This window comes from Coturnix japonica, chromosome 3, assembly GCF_054131305.1.
Source record: "Coturnix japonica strain WE chromosome 3, WE-NBRP24, whole genome shotgun sequence".
Lineage (NCBI taxonomy): Eukaryota > Metazoa > Chordata > Aves > Galliformes > Phasianidae > Coturnix > Coturnix japonica.
Genome location: NC_140665.1, coordinates 78501974 through 78520740, shown reverse-complemented (window position 1 = coordinate 78520740; position 18767 = coordinate 78501974). Strand labels below are relative to the sequence as shown.

General features: G+C 38.1%; 1 protein-coding gene across 2 annotated transcripts in view; it reads right to left on the bottom strand.

The window, feature by feature from the left end:
• Positions 1-18767, bottom strand: part of COL9A1 (collagen type IX alpha 1 chain) — a 60834-nt gene that overhangs the window by 1737 nt on the left and 40330 nt on the right. For both annotated transcript variants that reach the window (XM_015859124.2, XM_015859125.3), the window contains 9 exons: positions 14388-14441; positions 13566-13637; positions 10136-10171; positions 10005-10049; positions 8659-8691; positions 6894-7040; positions 6396-6450; positions 3847-4035; positions 671-748 (listed from right to left, as the gene is read on the bottom strand). In XM_015859124.2, the coding sequence (XP_015714610.2) occupies positions 671-748; positions 3847-4035; positions 6396-6450; positions 6894-7040; positions 8659-8691; positions 10005-10049; positions 10136-10171; positions 13566-13637; positions 14388-14441 (709 nt within the window). The remainder of the gene's footprint in view (positions 1-670; positions 749-3846; positions 4036-6395; positions 6451-6893; positions 7041-8658; positions 8692-10004; positions 10050-10135; positions 10172-13565; positions 13638-14387; positions 14442-18767) is intronic.

The following is an 18767-nucleotide window of genomic DNA, read 5'->3' as shown; positions in this document are numbered from 1 at the left end:
GCCTCTTCCAATCATACATTTCCAAAGAAGAAAACACTGAGTGTCACAGACATTCTGAGTGTCACTATATACTCAAGATAAATTGTTTTTCTTTTTTTTTTACAAAGAGAACAAACTTTGACAGCTTCCGTCTGTGTATATACAGAAACAGGCCATACAAAGACATTTATGGAAATGCTTATTTTCATTGTTGGCCACTAGAGGCCAGTTGTGCTGCACTTATCAGCAGGTATCCACCCTGGACCTTTACTGATTTACGCTGCAAATTAATTACAACAGAAATAAATAATTATGTTTTAAATGGTTTAAATTATGAACGGAGATTTTGAAGACTGCTGCACCTGTTAGTAAGATTGTCTGATGTTTGAATCTTGTCTTTCTATTGCTCTCCTCTTTTATTTAAATTATTTCCTCTTTTTTAATGCTCTGTATGTATTTTTTTTTTCTAATCTTTCTATGCTGATGTAAATGGAGCAGAGAGGTAGCACGTTAGGAAAGAGCTGATTTTATTGTTACTTACAAAGTAAAATAATGAAGTCTTGTTATTTAGAAGTTTATTGCTTAATGGACACCTTTTGGATTTTCAAGGCAGCCTGAGGTATCAGTTCTGAATAAATTTTTACTTCAACTATCTTCCTTTTCTTCTTTATCCTCACCCTTTTATACTTACCTGGAAGACCCCTCGGTCCCGGGAGACCTTTCTCTCCTCTGCCTGGAAATCCTCTTTCTCCCCTTTCTCCTGCTTCACCTAAAGCAAATTTTTGAAATGTTAGTTAGAGCCTGCCTGGAGTATTACCTTCAGTAAGCTGCCCCTCCAAAGTAGACAGCTAATAGGCAGAGCATTAAGCTGGCTGTATATATTGTTACCACCTTGGAACAACGTCCTGACAGTTGTAAAAGATCTGGGATTTGAGTTGCCTTCTTTATATCTGAGTTATACTCAGACACTGGAGGGGGAGAGGGGGGGGAAATGGGGACAGGACAGTTAGCACCGCATGAAATGTTCCGTAACCTACATAGCAGAAATCAACCAAGCTCACAGAACCACAAGGACTATTTTGAATTATGGCCTGAGGTTACTGTCAGATGGCTTTTGAAAGACTAAGTGAACTCAGCTAATAACTAAAAATTCTCAAGTGCTGTTCCTTGAGACAGCTTTTGCAGAGAAGACAAGTTGGATTGCTCAGAATACAGTATTCTATTGACATCCACATAAGATATTCACTACAGTAAAAATAAATTTGTTCTCACACACTGCTATTACAGACTTTTCTTTAGTGGATGCCCATCTTTTCTACAATCTGATATGTAGCTCCCAACAGAAAGCATCTTACTAAGAGGAAGCTTTGATTTTTGTTATTTATTTTAGTTGTGAAGTCTAATTCTGATCATTGTATACATCCCTCAGCAGTCTACGTGTTTACCAGTTGTGCACACCCTGCTTAAGTTCTTCATTTGATTCTTATCCTTTGATCCAAGTTTGCTGTTGTTGATATTATTAAAGTCACTGTATCGTCATATCTTCTGCTGCTCTGTCATCTCATGGCCACACATTCCTGTGTTTCTATTTCCCCTACCGTGAATTGAACCATTCTCAACTTCTTCCTCTTCCTTGCTTTTTTTAACTTGTCCTAGGTACCCTCTTTTTAACTCCCATCTCAGAAAGTTTCCCAAATGGAGATGGGGAATGTCAGTTCATCTCTAAGAGATCTGTGGAACTGTAGTGACTACAAGGAATCCAAGGAGAGGTATAAAGATCCTGCCACATGCCACCAAACATGTAGCTATCAAGATCATAATATAAATCAAAATTTATGTGGTATCTTTCATGAGGTATCAAAGAGAATCTAGTCCAGTCATCTGGCTGCAGTGAAGCCCCTGATGACAACTTACTCCACCTTCTTCTCTGATCTTACCTCAACCTCGCACTGTGGCACTGCCATGGAATGGCCTGACTGTGGGAGGAACTAAATAACCTACACTATACACCAGGTAACCACAGAAGTGGATAATGATTGGTGTTATTAAGACTGGAAAAAGCACTGAATGCTTCTTTCAGGGCTAGTACTATGCTGAGACTGCTTTGAAGTAAGCATGCCAACAGCCTCACGTACATAAAGAGGAATGTATAATTACCCAACTAGCATAGCAGTGCAATGTAAAGAATCTAACTATAGTCGTCGGCAGGTGTTTGAAGTGCAAGGCAGTTCCTATTTTGCATCTTAAAGTACCATCATGAAAAATGTCATACTTGACAGCGCACACCCTTTGGTGTCTACAATCTTGTTTCAAGGTTTACTATAAGGTAACTTGGAATTTGATTGGAAGTATGCTAGGAAACAAAGCCTTTTGCTCGTTTTTAGGTAGCTTTTCTTAATGTGCTCTGTACATTTTTTTTTTTTTTTAAATATGACTGCAGTACAGCCTGTCTGTTCATTCAATTTCAGCATACCAGACCACCTTTGTATTTTCCATGTTTTTGTTGCTTCTATGAATATAGATGACACTACATTAAATAAAGCAGTAACAGAGCTACAGCAGCAATGCAGTTAAGGTTTGCTTTCTTTGTATTCTATTCCCTCTCTCATCAAAGATTTTTCCAATTTTTCTTTCAAGCAAAAGTTGAGACAAAAGTAAATGCTCTAATCCAACAACAGACTGGCTGTGTGCTAAAACATACAATTTTTTAACTAAAACCTTCCTTTAGGAAAACAAATTGAAACCACTGCTGAATAGAAAGAATAATACATGCAGAGTGCACTGAAGGCTTTGCAGAAAATTGCACTGTATAACCCTTTGGAGGCATATAAACCCTCTAAGACAGGAACAAAAGAGATTAACATACCTTGTGCTTCACAAAAAACAGCAATTTAAGTCAAGCCAATTTTCTTACAGAGTTGCCTTTTACAAAGGATCAATGAATTGCAGTACGTGGTCTGATGCTATTAAACATAAGAATGGCTTGAGTATTATGCCCAAATATGAGGCACATTGTTGTCAGCTATTTGTAATATAAAAACTGGATAGACTTAGAAGAGTAGACTAGCAATAGTGAACGGATTTGACCATTTATGTCAGCTTTTGGGACTGGAATTCTTGCTAAAGTAAAGATCACAAGTGGACTGTGGGAAGATTGGGGAAAAGAGAATTACTGATGAAACTTTTCAGCAAAGGAAAAGTAAACTTTAAAAGCCTGTGAGAAGGGGAGTTAATATTAGGAAATTGATTCAGCTGTTTATTTCTAGATCAAGACCAAGGCAGGCAGGTGCTCATCCTTTCCCATACTGTTACTTGATAACAAAATGCAGATCTATAAACAAATTTTAATGAGGCCAGGCAAATGTGTCCTTAAGTTACTGGGGCAACTGAGGAGATGGGTACAGAAAAACAGATTATGTTCCTAATTCAGTCTTTTGTACATGTATTTGTACAATATTCATCTATAACCTGTAGTCAAAAAAAGGAAAAACAGACACACAAACTAGAAGAAACCACTCTCAAGGTTCAGCTTGAAAATCAAGATGTTGAAATCTCTAGCTCAAAGGATTTACATTCTGTCTCAGACAATCTAGTAATATAAACAAGAACTGTTGGTCAAAAAACTCAGTCAAAATAATTTCACTTCCACCACTGTTCAGCTGTCGATAATAAATAACAGTTTACATGTAGAATTCCTCTGGCATTGAGCAGTGCTTGTTATACATCACAGAAAACTCTGAAGGCCAAGTCTGGTATTAATTCAGATAATGTGTGAGAATGCTGAACTTCATTTATGTATAACATATCCTCAGATACAAGAAAAGCATTTTCAGTCAATAACCAAAAGCCATTTACAGAGTTCCTTACCTTTAGGACCTTTACGACCAATCTCACCAGGAGGACCTTTAAGTCCAGGCAAGCCACGGGGTCCAAGCTGTCCCGGGAAACCATTTTCTCCAGGAGGCCCTGGAGCACCTGGAGGCCCAGGTCGGCCAGGAAGACCTGGAGCACCAAATTCTGGCCGCCTAAGACTGGCTGCCAGCTGAGAGAGTTGTTCTGCAATGAACAGAAGGACAAAATTAAGCTGTAAGTGGGACCTGAACAAGAAGATAAACAAGTATTAGAGCTTGCTAAAGAACAATGTATGTTCTTTGCTATAGAAACTGATGGATTACAACACAGAAATTTCTTTATATAAAATGCTATTTATAAAGTATGTTACATGTAAGTTACAATCTTAGACCTACCAGTGGTAAACTGCAGAGGTACTGTGAAACTGCTCAATCTGAAGCTACATCTTAAGCTTTAATGATTGCAGCCTGAAATACTTAAATGTATGCAGTTTATTTAGAAATGTCCTTATAATTTTGTTATTTCATTTTCAACCATTTATAAGAAAACCTACTCGATTGCTGTCCCTAAAAAAAGCAAATCTCTCTCTTCATTACTTCTTGTTAACAGTTGTTAAGATTCATCTTTGAAAGAAAACAGCTAAAAAGCACATGGACAGTCATTTGTCATTGCAGTGAGTCTGTAAAATAAGAGCAGGCACTACCTTTCAAAAGAAAGACACCCCTCAAATCTGTGCTCACAAACTCAAATCTGGTAAATAATTGATCATCTTATAATGTTGATTTTAAGGCAGATCAGCAGGAGCCTTCTGTTGTGGGGTTAGTAAGAAGAGAAGAACAGCAAGCGATGGTCACTACTACAGTGGTGCACCAGCAGCAATACCACACCAACCAGGACTCCCTAATTCTCACTCATCAGCTGATTCACCAGCTGGAGAACCAAGGAGTAATCAGCAAGGGTTGCTCACCCTTCAATAGTCCCATATGGCCAGTGCAAAAGTCCATTGGAGAGTGGAGGATAACAGTTGACTAGCCTGGCCTGAACCAAGTCACACCATTGCAAAGTGCTACTGTAGCAGACATGCTAGACTCCAGTATCAGCTGGAGTCAAAGGCAGCCAACTGGTGTGCCACAAATTATATCAACAGTGAGCTTTCTTGAGTCTCTCTGGTGGCAGAGTGCAGACCACATTTTGGTTTTACTTGGGGCACTCAGTATACCTGGAATCGACTATCCCATGAGTGGAAACAAAGCCCTACCATTTGTTATGGGCTGATACAGACCACACTGGAATATAGAGAAGCTCCTGAACACCAGCAATACATTGATGACATTATCATGTGAGGCAACACAGCAGAAGTTTTTGACAAAGGGAATTCAAATCATTCAGTAGGCATAAAATCAGCTTGCTGTTCCTTGGGATGACCTATGCTAGCTATTTATTTCCTTTTCCTCCTCCCCCTTTCACTCCACTTCTGTAACAGTGTGGAGCTGTCATCACTTTCTTTGAAGATCCTCTTCCATACTTCAAATCCATCTTTCCAGTATGCCATAGAAAAAACATTCTGTGGGTACAGGCACACAGTTCCATATGACATTTGCCATAAATTCTGCATGACTTGACAAGAATAGCTATTTTGCATTCACAGTCCAGAAATAGTAAGATAACAGAAGATAACAGAATCTGAAATAAAATGGAACTATGGCCAGCAGAAAAATAAGGAAGGCTGGGTATAGCAATCTGTGGACAAGGCCTGCTGAGGAGCTGAGTTTCATTTATGGTTGTCTTCAAAATGACAAGTTTCCTAAAGTCCAGCCTCCCCTGGCACAACTTGAAGCCAATCCCTCTTGTCCTATCAGTAGTTACCTGGGTCAGGAGGCCAACTCCCACCTCACACAACCTCCTTTCAGGTAGTTGTAGAGAGTTATATAGTCTCCCTTGAGCATCCTCTTCTCCAGAATAAATAATCCCAGCTCCCACAACTGCTCCTCATAAGGCTTGCACTCCAGATCCCTCACTAGTTTCTCATGTGGTGTGTGCATTCATAGAATCATAGGATAGCTTGGGTTGTAAGGCACCTCAAGGATCACCAAGTTCCAGTGCTCCTGCTACAGACAGGGCCAACAGCTTCCAGATCTGACACTAGACCAGGGCCCAGGGCCCCATCCAACCTGCTCTTGCACATCTCCAGGGACTGAACATCCACAGCCTCTGGGCAGCCTGTTCCAGCACCTTGCCACTCTCTGTAAAGAACTTCCCCCTGACATCAAACATGAACCTTTCCTCTTTGAGCTTAAAACCATTCCCCTTGTGCTATCACTATCTACCCTTGTAAAAAGTTGATTCCCCTCCTTTTCATAATCCCCTTTTAAATTCTGGAAGGCTGCAATGAGGTCTCCTTTTCTTCCTGAAGAAGACCATTCACATGTAGAAACTTTCTATAGCATGCCCTTCTGAGGGCAGGATATTTTTTCTGGATGAAATTGGGAAAATCTTGGTTGCTGCCACTTGAGTTTTGTAACTTAAATGCTCAAGAAACATCAAATACATTTTAGCATATTTACCTTGCATGACTCTCATGCAGACCTGCTTAATGTGCTGATCAGTTGGTTCTTTTCCCTAGGATTGAAATATAATAATTTTAGCACAGTTGATATTACAGTATATTTTGTTAAGTATGATGTCTGCTAAAGGCAGTGGCTGTTCAATAAAAGGTGTTCCAGTCCCTACACTGCTTCAGCTGAAATCAGTTTGACTAGGCAGGTGGGTGTGTACTGTGTGTGTGTGTGATATGCTTGTGTCTAAGACATAGTTCATGCACATCACAGGAGTGTGGTGAGCATAAGAAAATAGAAGTAAACTGAACACCGAGGTCCAAAGGACAAACTATATACAAACCTAATATTTGTCCTTTGTTTAAATGTGCCTGTTGCAAGATACAGTGTATTTTGAACCCTACTGAGTATTTCATCTTCTCATGCATACATATCTCCTGACATGAGAAAAGGAGTGGTGCAAGTGACAGCTCAAAAATATATCAGTTACATGAAGGCAGTACTTACAGCTGGACCTTGGCTGCCAGGCAGACCTGGAGCACCCTGTTCACCCTGCAAGCCTCGTGGTCCGGGTGCACCCCGTGGCCCTTCCATGCCAGGCAGTCCCCGACTTCCCTCTGGCCCACGGGAACCAGGGTCTCCAGGATTACCAACCTGGCAAGGAAAGAATGTTAAATGACTGCTATGCTAGTGGTAGACATATTCTGACACATCCAAATAGGGGCAAGGGCTATTCATGAATGCAAAGTAACAGCCACTGGCATGCAGAATTAGTGCATAGATTCTTTTTATATAAGCATCTACAGTCAGTGGTTATGCAGTTTATAAAACTAAAAGGAGTTCCTCTCATTTCAAGAAAAGATGTAGGAATATAAGATATTATGTCGAAAGAAGACAGAAACTTCATCACATGCGCAAGACAGTGTTTCTACCACAGAACAATCTCTTGGTTTGTACTTCTGCTCTCAGTCATGTTATATATAACTTCTCTGGATATTACTTTAGGATAGAAACTTTTCATCTCCCTTCTTGCTCCAAATGCTCTTCTCAGAGTATCACAGTATGAACTTGCATCAACTAGAGCCCCAGGCTGGGTTTTGGAATACAAACTTTTGCTTTGTTGATGTGTCAAACAGAGTTCACAGCACACAGGTTGGAGGGCCTAGGCTTCGTTGTGCTGTCCACAGGGGAAGGAGTACCCTCACTCAAACTGCTGCTGGCACAGTGCCACAACAGATGCCCTTCCAGCACTTTCAGTACTGATGGAATGGATATAAAGAGCTGTTTTACTGCTGTAAGCATCCCGTTCCCTGGGAAATGGAAGGGTTGATATGGCTACGTTAATATCACCACGTAAGTACATAGTAAATAAGCTATAGCTTAGGAAAAAGAAAGTGATCCTCAAAACCATGGCCCGTTAATACAGATTAAATCCACAAGATGGAGCCATTTCCCTTCCATCTACTCTGCACTTCAGGCCCTGTCACCAGAAGGCCATGAGAATATACTTCTACTGTTGTAATAATGAGAGCTACACAACCAGAAAGCCATCACTTCTTTCTTGCTTAGTCTGGCAAGCTGTCGGGTTTACTCAACCCCCCTCACCAGGATGACAAGCACTCTAGGGTTTCATGCAGTGAAGAGAGAAAACTAGATTTCTCCCCTACTCCTCTCCCTTATGTCCTTCCCACAAGAACTCAGCTAGCTAGTAAACACTGCGTAGCATGCATTTTCTTAACCCTAAAGGCACACTGGGCATGAAGAACACAAGCATAGCTAATTTTGTAACATTCAGACTCAATTCCCCGTAGGCAGAACTGCTGGTTTGCTGATATTACAGCCCAAACTGTCAGCTGCTGCAATAATCCCGCTCTTCAGTGACTCCAAAATAAAAGAATGCATTCAGCTCTCAATTCTTTCTTTTTTTTTATGTGACATTCAGGCTTCTGCTCACCTTCCACATGAAAGCTGTTAAGGAATCAGAGCCAGAAGAAATTTCACACAGACAACATAGTCCTACTAACACTCTTCTACAGTGTAAAGTCTGCACATTGCTTGCAGCCATTACACTGGGCACCCTGCTGCACCACTCTACTGCCCAAGGAGTATGATCATTTCCATCTTAATTGTACTCAAGATTTAGAAAGAAGAAATGCTGTTGGATTTAATTGTGAGAGCTCATTATTTGTTTTCTCATTTCTACATCAGAAAACTATCCATTTTATCTACCATATCTCTGCATTTCTCTAACAGTGCAGTTCTTTATACTTACAGATCCCTTTGCACCCGGTAATCCCATATCACCCTAAACAAAAATAAAAAATGCCTTATAAGAAAAGAGTACCCACTGTAACAGTTATCACAAATGCAGTAAACTTCACATAATTATCCTGTAAAAGTAAAAAACCTCACATATTTAATACCCAAGGCACATGTTGATTATGTAAAACTGCACTACATAATAATTCAAATTAATTACAATTTATTTGGAAATAAAACCTAAACCTCAGAGTATTCTGTAAGATTCCTTTCTCATAAGAATTTCTGTATGGCACAAACAAGAAAGTATTTTTCTTACAACTGACTCTATATTGCTTATTTGCCAGAATCACAGATGTTTTACTATGCTGTGTGGGGGCACCCACAGCAATCTGGGCAACAAGTTCCAGTGCTTCTCCTCTCACTGACTAAAGAATTTTTACCTAATCTAAATCTCCCCTCTTTTAGTTTAAAGCCATTCTCTCTAGTCCTATCAATCACTATCAGACCATGCTAAAAGTTTGCCTCCCTCCTGTTTGTAGGCTCCCTTTAAATATTTAAAGGTTGCAATTAGGTCTCCCAAGACCCTTTTCTTTTTTTAAGCTGAACATGCCCAGCTCCCTCAGCCTTTCTTCATAGGGGTAGTGCTCCAACCCACTGATCATGTTCAAGACCCTATTCTGGACCAGTTCCAACAGCTCCATGGGTCCCTGGACCAGTATTTCAGGTAGAGACTCACAAGGGGACAATATATACTGCATTAGTACATTTCTCTTTCTCTAGGAAAACAAATAGCAAAGGGCACACACCATAGATATTACCCATGTGAATTCACAACGTCTCACATCTTCAGTAGTATTACAGTACCACTGCCTCTTCTTAGACCAATCTCCCTCTAACAGCCAGTCACTTCGACTTGTTGCCAAAGGTGAAGGGAACACAGTGCATTTCAGTCAAATCTGTGTTATTAAGGTTAATTATTACCTGTGCTCCTGCTTCACCTGAATTAAACTACCTCTTCATCCTCACTGCCTCAAAAACCCGTAATTTACATATATTTATATATGAACATATACATATATTTGTGTGAATATGCATAGCTATTTTTTTAATATAAAAATACTTAGAGTATGCACGTAAACAGATCCTAAGAATATGTGTATTTCAGAGAGCTTTAAAACAGCTGAAATATACAATCAGGCTAATAGAACTGCTGTGCACAAGATGCCCATTCGGTACACAACTGAAATTATATTTCCAACGACCAAACCTTGTGTTTGAAGTGCTCCAACAATATTTTGAAGTTTTAAGTAACAACAAAGAAAGATCCGATCCAGTGAAGAAAGAATAATGTCTTACTAAGTCACCCTTTTCTCCTGCATCTCCTTCTGATCCAGGTGCACCCTATACCAAAAAATAAAAACATAACTATCAGTCTTCAGATTTAGGCAGTGTAAATTGATAGTATTATGACCTGTATTGTGACTTACTTGTTCACCCTTAGGTCCTGGTTCACCCGCTGAACCCTAAAGATACAAAAATATTTTATGATTTGAAACACGGAAACTTAGTTTTTCTTCTATTCTGTACAGTAGAGCTAAGCAGCAATTAATGCAGTTAGGAACTTTTTAGTGCCTTCATAAATCATACTCATTTAGGAAGAAAGTTACACCTGTCCTCTTCGCTTATTAGTAACATCTACTGGGAAAGATAACAGGATGTCAGGACTACACTGCTATGGAAATCATTAAAGATTCTTTGCAATCAAACTTCTAATGCCACTTCCCTGGTGCAAACTGTCAGGTAGAAACAACATGTTGAGCAGGTTCAGAAGCATACTAAATTATCTTCAGTCCTTCCAACTATCTACTGCATCAGTGCAGTACACCTCTAAAGTTGTAAATATTTAAAAATGATAATGAAAGAACCTCAATCTTTCTAGACGATTAAGGTGACAGGCTGAAGGAAAGCAATAGCATGGAATATACAATACGCTGCCACTCTGCTTAGTACAAGTTCTGACTGTCAGGCAGTAGCTGATCTCTCCCTCTTATGTCAGATATTCTTGCACATGCTACAGCACCATTCTGAAAGTTGAAGTTATAAGTAAAAATCCAGGAAGTGTATCATATTTTCCAGCCCCATTGAAGCACTCTGTGTAACTGTAAGACACTACTGGTTTTGTGGGATAAACACATCCAGACACCCACTATTTCAGGCATAATCTTATCTTGCTTGCTATTTAACTTTCAGTGTTATTGGGCAGCACTGTCTCTAGAATTTTTATCACAACTGAAGCCAAATCACCCGTGTCTTAAAATTACATTCTGCACACCCCCTCCTCTTTTTCTTTTTAAATTGTCTCTATCTTAGAATCCTGTAAAAAATACTAAAATATACCTATTTGGACAGGAATGAATCAAATTAATGACCTCATTCATTTTGAGAATAAATAGTTTCTTTTCTATAGTAGAAGTACTTCATCTGTAGATTAGTGTGCCATTTAAGAGCATGTCAATACTTGTATTTTGTTAGAAGATCAATCACACAGTCTTTACTTTTGTTTGCAGACTGTGCACATTCAAACATTTTCATTCCAAACTACAAAAACTGTACATGCATATGTATTTTAAATAGATAAATGCAGTACTTTCTTTGCAGTTTCAGAGATCCATTTATTTCCTATAAGATACAGGCAGAGGATATGGTGTAACATCTGCAACTTCTCAAATTCAGATTTGTCCTCATGTTGACAAGGACGAAGAGCCAATACTAAATTATCCACTAAGCTAAGCAGTGGAAACCACAGACCTATTTAACATTCAGACTCTGTCAAGCAACACAGAAACCATTTTGTCTAAAGTATTCTCAAAATCACACCTTATTAAGGTTTTCCAATTACTCAAACAAAAAGACATTGATTTCCAACCTAACCTAGTGGTCTTTGTGTTGTTTTTCTCTACTTCTCTTTTGGGAAACAGAGCTGCAAATAGATGATGAACATGAGAGAAGCTTTTGCTTTTGTGCAACGTGATCCACAATATTTGCATCAGAAAGCATAAAAATCACAGCTGAAAAAATCTGAACCTATTACATTGTCTCCCAAAATTTCCACTGAGACAATGGGGTAAGATGTCAGACTATGAAAATTCTTACTTTTTTGACATACTATTTATCTATTTGTAAAAATCCCCCCCAAATCATGCTTAAGAATTTTTTATAGAGGCTGCATTATTTAACAGCATAAAGGAACTTATTTGAGAAACAAGTCAAGGAGCATCAAGGTCTGGGTCTTAGTGTGGTACCATTTAATTTACTAGCATAGGTAGAACCAGATGCAGGTGCAGGTTGAGCAGGGTAGAGAAATAATAGAGTGGCATGGTGTGATCATTTTTTAGCCTTGTGACTTGCTGTACATCCTGGCAAAGCTCTTACCACGTCAAGCCTGATGCAAAAAGTTCACTCCAGTCTCTATGGGACTGAAGAAAAAACTAAACCAAGGACAAGCAAGTTCAGATAACATGTATCTCAAAACTAAAAAGGTAAATATCAGTTACAGAATGAGACTAGGGCAGCTTTCTGGACTTTCAGATGCTCGCACTGGGCATGAAGTTGACCCTAGAATACAAAAACAAATTCCAGGAAGAAGTTACTGTCAACTGCTAGTTAGATAAAAGAAATCTCCTGTCTGTAGCCTAAATCTGAATGGCTGTATACACAGCATCTACACTCTGTTTTTATCCTAAAAGTCAAGACCCTTTATATGACTGATGATGAGAAACAGGCATCTTTGGAAGGAGGATGACAGCACTGCAACAGATAATAAATTCCTTCCATATTTGCTTCTCTAAGTGTTTTCATTCTCCCTCAGCAAGAGATTAATGTATAAATCATTTCCAGTCTAATAAGAAAGGTTATTTGTATGAACTTACATTTTACTAGAAACATGTCTCTAATCTAAACATTAAAAAAAAAAAAAAAAAAAAAGTCCACATGAAGAAATATTTTAAGGACAACAGACCACCTTGAAACATTTTTAGGTACCTGAGCAGCTTTAGAAACCTGACAAAAGCAACTGCAAGCCCTGATTTACTGCATATGTGGGGCAAAACAAGGGCAGGATTCCCCCATACAAGGAAAGATATCTAGAGCAGTGATACTAACACTAAGAGCCTTGTGCTTCCCTGATTGTAGAGGAAAGTAAGAGGAACTTTAAAGTGCAATTCATTTAACGTGAAGTAGATGCTTGAAATAGAAAGGATGAATTATATCCTTACTAGACTCCTATTAAGAAGAGAAGATCAATGACATTTTAGTTTCTACATAAAGTCTTTATTGACATCTGATCAGCAAATTGGGATATCTTCTTGCAGAAGCCCAATTTTTCTCTTCAACAAAATACTACTGGAGCTATTTAGATCCTGTAATTGTGTCTGCATACACAGGTGTCTCAATAACTGCATTACTCAGTGCATTACTATAGCAGATCCTAAACATACGTAAAAGACACTGTATCTACTGTAGAACTGGGATGAAATTCCACATAGTTCATTAGTGACCAGAGAGACTGATTCACACATTCAGATCTGTCTGAGCCATTGAGCCAATGATTTTTACTGTGGTTTAAGCCCCCGAATGTTTCAAATTCTAAATAAATAGACAAACAAACACTTATAATTTTAGGTAACTAAATCTCATAAGTTCTGTCATAAAATTCTCCATATATCTTATGATCTTATAAGTTTATAATACTTAGAATACTTATAAGTATATAATGGGCCCTACATAACACCTAACAAATCTACATTCTAAAGAAGCAACCAGACATGAATTCATGCAAAAAACTACAAACTATGCCCAAATTAATGTATTTACTTCTCATGTCAAAGCGCAGACTGTACATATGAGCACTGTTCTTACCCGGTCACCCTTACCACCAGGTAGGCCTGGAGGACCTGGTAGTCCAGGAAGTCCAATGTCACCCTGGGGACCCTGTGAAAACAAATTAAGGATGTAAACTTTCCCAGTCTGTTCTAGAATAAACAACAGAGCCATACCATTACAAAGAGATGGTTCGAATCTTATTCCCAGTACGGCGTCAATCTGATTGAAGAAGATTATCTGATCAAACTAGAGTTGATCCAAAATACATCCTTTTGAACAACATCTTAATATAATTTTATTGCAAACATGAGAGAAATGGCTAACAGGACTTTCCACCCTTCAGTCCTTCAGCTGCAGCCTGGTTCCCTTACAAATACTTTCTAAGATCTTACACTCTGTGATTTATGCATTCCCCTGTAACAGCAGGCTCTTTCAACCAAAACCTTCCCAGCTCTGCTTCTGACAGTTATTGTATAAATACTGCTGGAGCAGTAGTAAAAGGTGGCATTCATAATCTGCTCCATTTGATAGCTTCATGTAGCTGTTAGCAGAAAGACTTTCCCTGTTCCTGTTCCCCAACTACACACAGACCACATAGGGGTGCACAACCCAACTTCTCACATCACTGAGACTTTTTTTTTTTAAGTAGTAGAAAAAGTCACGTATCTCCATATGCTTCAAAACAACATTTGCTAATACTAGCACAGTTGGAGAGGACTGAAAAAGAAACTCAACAATCACTCGTTTCAACATTATTTTCAGCTCCCTGCATAGATGAATGGCTAAGTGTCATTCCAGTTGATACTACAGCCTCTTGGAAATAAACACAAGCACTGAATATGGAAATGAACTGCTTACCCATTTCCCTGGTAAACCTGGAGGGCCTGCAGGACCTGGCTCTCCTCTGCTACCCTTATAGGAAACAGAAGGACACTGTTACCTCCCAAAATATTCCTGGCAAACTGGGAATACAGCATGATTTTTTTCTTAATGGTTAGAGAGTTATACTATCCAGTAGCTTTAAACAAGATTTATGTTTATTACTGCAAAAAAAAATAAGTGCATTACAAATAATGAAAGACTGAGAAATGCAAAAATTATTAAGTTACAATGGCACACAATAATTAGTTAGTATTAGATGATTCAATGATTCAACTAATTAATTCTGATGAGCAATTATTCAAAATAAAGTCTCTTTCATGGGTCTGCACATGAAAGTTACCTGTTAGGAATGCTCATATCTCACTAATAAGACAGTTCTAATGGGCATTGTGAGAAATGACCACAATTAAGCATGATCTACAAGCTCTACACACATATCAGAAAACATCAGATCAGCATATATTTTTCTTTTTACTTTTTAAACGCCGTTTCTAAAATCTGAGAGCCCATGATGCCACATTGTGATTGACAAAGCTGACAAATGTATGCATAAGTCATGCTTAGCAAATGCACATAGGTAAAAATGCTTGTCTATGTATGTAGACTGTTACAGGGAAGGGAAAACTTTTAAAATCCCCATTCACATCAGTGATAAGTATAAATATGCTCTTAACTGGATTTTTACTTTATACCTTCATTTCAAATATGTTAATACATTCAGAATATACACATTGGTGCTATAACTCGTGTTTTAATACAGCCATTTGAGTATATATTATGGGTAAACCTGACCTAGAATCAATTTTTCTAAGGTATTTTTGAAATAAAGTACGTTTCTCAAAGGGTTGTCTCTTGTGACCAAACATTTTAGGACAGCTTAATAAGCTTTCTACTTTCCCTGTACTGATAAATTGAAACACTGACTTAATACAAGTGTATATCTCACTTGAGACCCTTCTCTAATCCACATAATTAGTAAATACACGAGTAGTACTTGCTATAAAAACATAATGTATAATTTAAGTTCATAAAATACCATGAATAAAAGTTACTAGGTATGCATGTAGATAACATGCTGTATATATAGTTTAGAAAACTTTGAATAAACGCAGATTTAAGAATTTTAGTAACGTATACAATGCATAATTTCAAATATAACTATTTTCTTAATAGTAAGGAAAATTTTGTAACACACTAAACAATAAAAGGAGACTTAAAAATGTGTTTTACACCCAGTCATAAAGGAAGAATTGAATCGTACAATTCCAGAAGTAATTAAGTATCCTGGAGAAATCAGAGAAACAAACACAGACAGACTTCCATGCATCTCCTCCAAAATATCCTATCATGCTACAGTCACTGTCCTTTTCAAGTACTTCTTGTACAATTTCTAGAAGTCCCTTCAAATTTAAAAAAAAAAAAAAAAAAAAAAAAAAAAAAAGCCAAAAGAAAGAAAAAAGAACAAAAAAGCCCCTCAAATCCCCTTCATTTTAGTATTCTGAAAATGCACTTCTGAAAATCTGTTTTTTAATTACATAATTCAGTAGTACATCTCTGACCCAGAATACTATTATGTTTCTGATGCAGGAAAGAGAAGGATGAAAAATATGATCAGTATTAGAAGTTTTCTCCTTGTGTATGTCATACCATTCATTTCTGAATGCTATATAGCCATAAAACAAAATCTTCCTCCCATAGGATTTAACTCCTTATAAATGTCTTAAGAACATCAAAGTTTCTGCAGGTCAAAAAGAATACAATCAAATCCTTAATTTTACATTAAATGTAAAAAATCCTTTGCTAAACAGGCACTATAGGTACTTCTCCAAACAGTGTTTTTCTGAAATGGTAAAAAAGAACAGAAAACCACAATTCAAAAGTATAGCATGTAGCTAACTGCATGTTTCTCATGAATGACGGCATTGTGTCTGTAAGGACAGATTATGACAAACCAAGGGCCAACATGGGAGGACCTACAGGTGATGTGTTTTATAGAATAAGAGAGGAACTGTAAACCAAAGAACAAACAGGAATCCCCTCGGCCTGTGGCATAACTTAAAAGACCATAAAGCTTCCCCCAGGTTACTATACACGACTGAAATGGCAATGGTTTGAGACTCTCACAGAGCTATTCATAGAATCATAGAATCACCAAGACTGAAAAAGACCCCCAGGATCTCATCCAGCTGTCCTCCTATCACCAGTAATTCCCCAGTAAACCATGTCCTTTAGTGCATCTAAACGTTTCTTGTACATCTCCAGGAATGGAGACTCCACCTCCACCACCCTGGGCAGCCCATTTCAGCACCTGACCATTCTTTCAGAGAAGAAATTTTTCCTAATATCCAGCCTGAAATCCACCCATCTCCCCACCCCCATCCCCTTCCCCAATGCAACTTGAGGACAATCCCTCTTGTTCTATCACTAGTTACCCAGGAGAACTGGCAAGAGGCTGAACCCCACATCACCACAACCTCCCTTCAGGTAGGAAGGAGGTTGCCCAAGGCCCCATTCAGCCTGGCCTTGACTGCTTCCAGGATGGTATAGTTACATTCACCTAATGTCTTAGGTTTACTTGTAACAAAGCATATCTGGCAGGATGGAAATCTACATTGCTCTTTTGATTGTGCCATAAACTATGAAACATTAACTCCTTTAGATATAAATTATGACTCACCACTTGTAGAAACACCATAGAAATTATACATACAAAACATGCCCAGTAATACTAGACTTTAATTATAATTGTTAAGGTAATGGAATATGCACTTCAGGGTAGGTCAGACAAGGACAAATATTGTTTAAGACCCAGAAAATTATTAGGTTGAAAGTTATCTGAGATGCTGAAAACAGTATTCTCATTTACACTTAGGTCACTTGACATTTCAGCATCAAATCAAGCTATTTTCTAAGCTGTTTCTTCCCAATGAACAGAGAAACACAAGCATCTCCAGACAGTAAGTCAGCCCAGGCAGTCTGAATATTTGCTCTAACTCATAGCTGAAAGTGTCTCATAAGCAGGTATGGTATAAAATTTTATGAAGCTGACACTCAAACTTTGCTGCTGATGTTAGGAAAATATGCATCACATCATAAATACTTTCTCAAAAACATGTTCGTGTGCATATGCATCAATGTTCTCAATTTACTCAGCAAGTATTGAACTTTAAGGTCCAAGCTCTCTTTTCACTTCAAAACCATAGGATGGAATTTATATTTTCCTAAGATAAGAGATTTAAAGGTTAAACAGCTGAAGAGAAACAGAGGATAAAAATGGGGAGAGGGGAGGAAGTGGCTGTATTTCCTGTAAATAAAACATGAGAAACTAAAGCTTACTATGTCTCAACAAATAGAGAGAAGGAAAAAATAAGTAAATGAAAGAAAAGAGGTATTAAAGCAGCTCGGGAAGCATGGCTATGTTCCACTGATTAGGAATGACATGCTGATGTTTGAGATTTGCTTCCTTCAGGACACCTGCCAGGATAACTGGCTTAGGAAAACTGAAATCAGAAATGAATTTGGTAATTACTTGGATTGGCAACTATAACATGAATGAAACCAAGCTAGCAGACAAAAATAATTTGAATTGAATTTGATTTAGAAACAAAAGACAAAATTTACATGTTTATCCAGTTTTCTGTTTTGCTCTGCTAAAGAAACAATATAACTCTTTCTTTTTTTCCCCTCTCAGTTGCCAATTTAAGTTTACCAAGGAAAAAGGATGATTGAATAAAGTGGTACTTCTGAAAACATTTTTCTTCTAAGGAGAGATGTGGTCAGCTAAGGATCTCCCAGTGTGAGTTTTCTTATTTTTTATTAGATTGATCTATCTTGTTTTCTGTGACTTAATATCTTCACTATGAAATTGCAAACATTTACAGACTTGCAAGAGGCCAAAATTTTGACATTTCAATTACATTACAACAGTTACTTAATAATGAAAACTGCACTGAAATAGCACGACTTGTGCCAGAGCATGCTGCAGCATTTTGGAAACTGTAGACAGGTACTATATTTTCCCCATGAACTCAGTCACTGATGAAAGTTTAATAGTTCCATGATGCTGAAATTAAATTTTCTCTTAAAAAGTTATCTTTTGCAAGTAGCTGATTCAGAACAGCCAAGCAATGTTTTAATATAATATACGCCTTTGATACCAGTTGGCAGTCCACTCTAGCAGTGAGCCTTGTTATTACCACACAGACCTCCACATCAGAGTGTTGGCGCTTCTGGAACTACCAGCCATGCTGTCTTTTCTCAGTAGTGAAGTAGAAGCACAGGTAAGTGAAATGAGAGCAGGAAGAGGATCCCTATGTGGCTGCTACTACGCAGCACTACAGAAATGAAGTTCTTCTC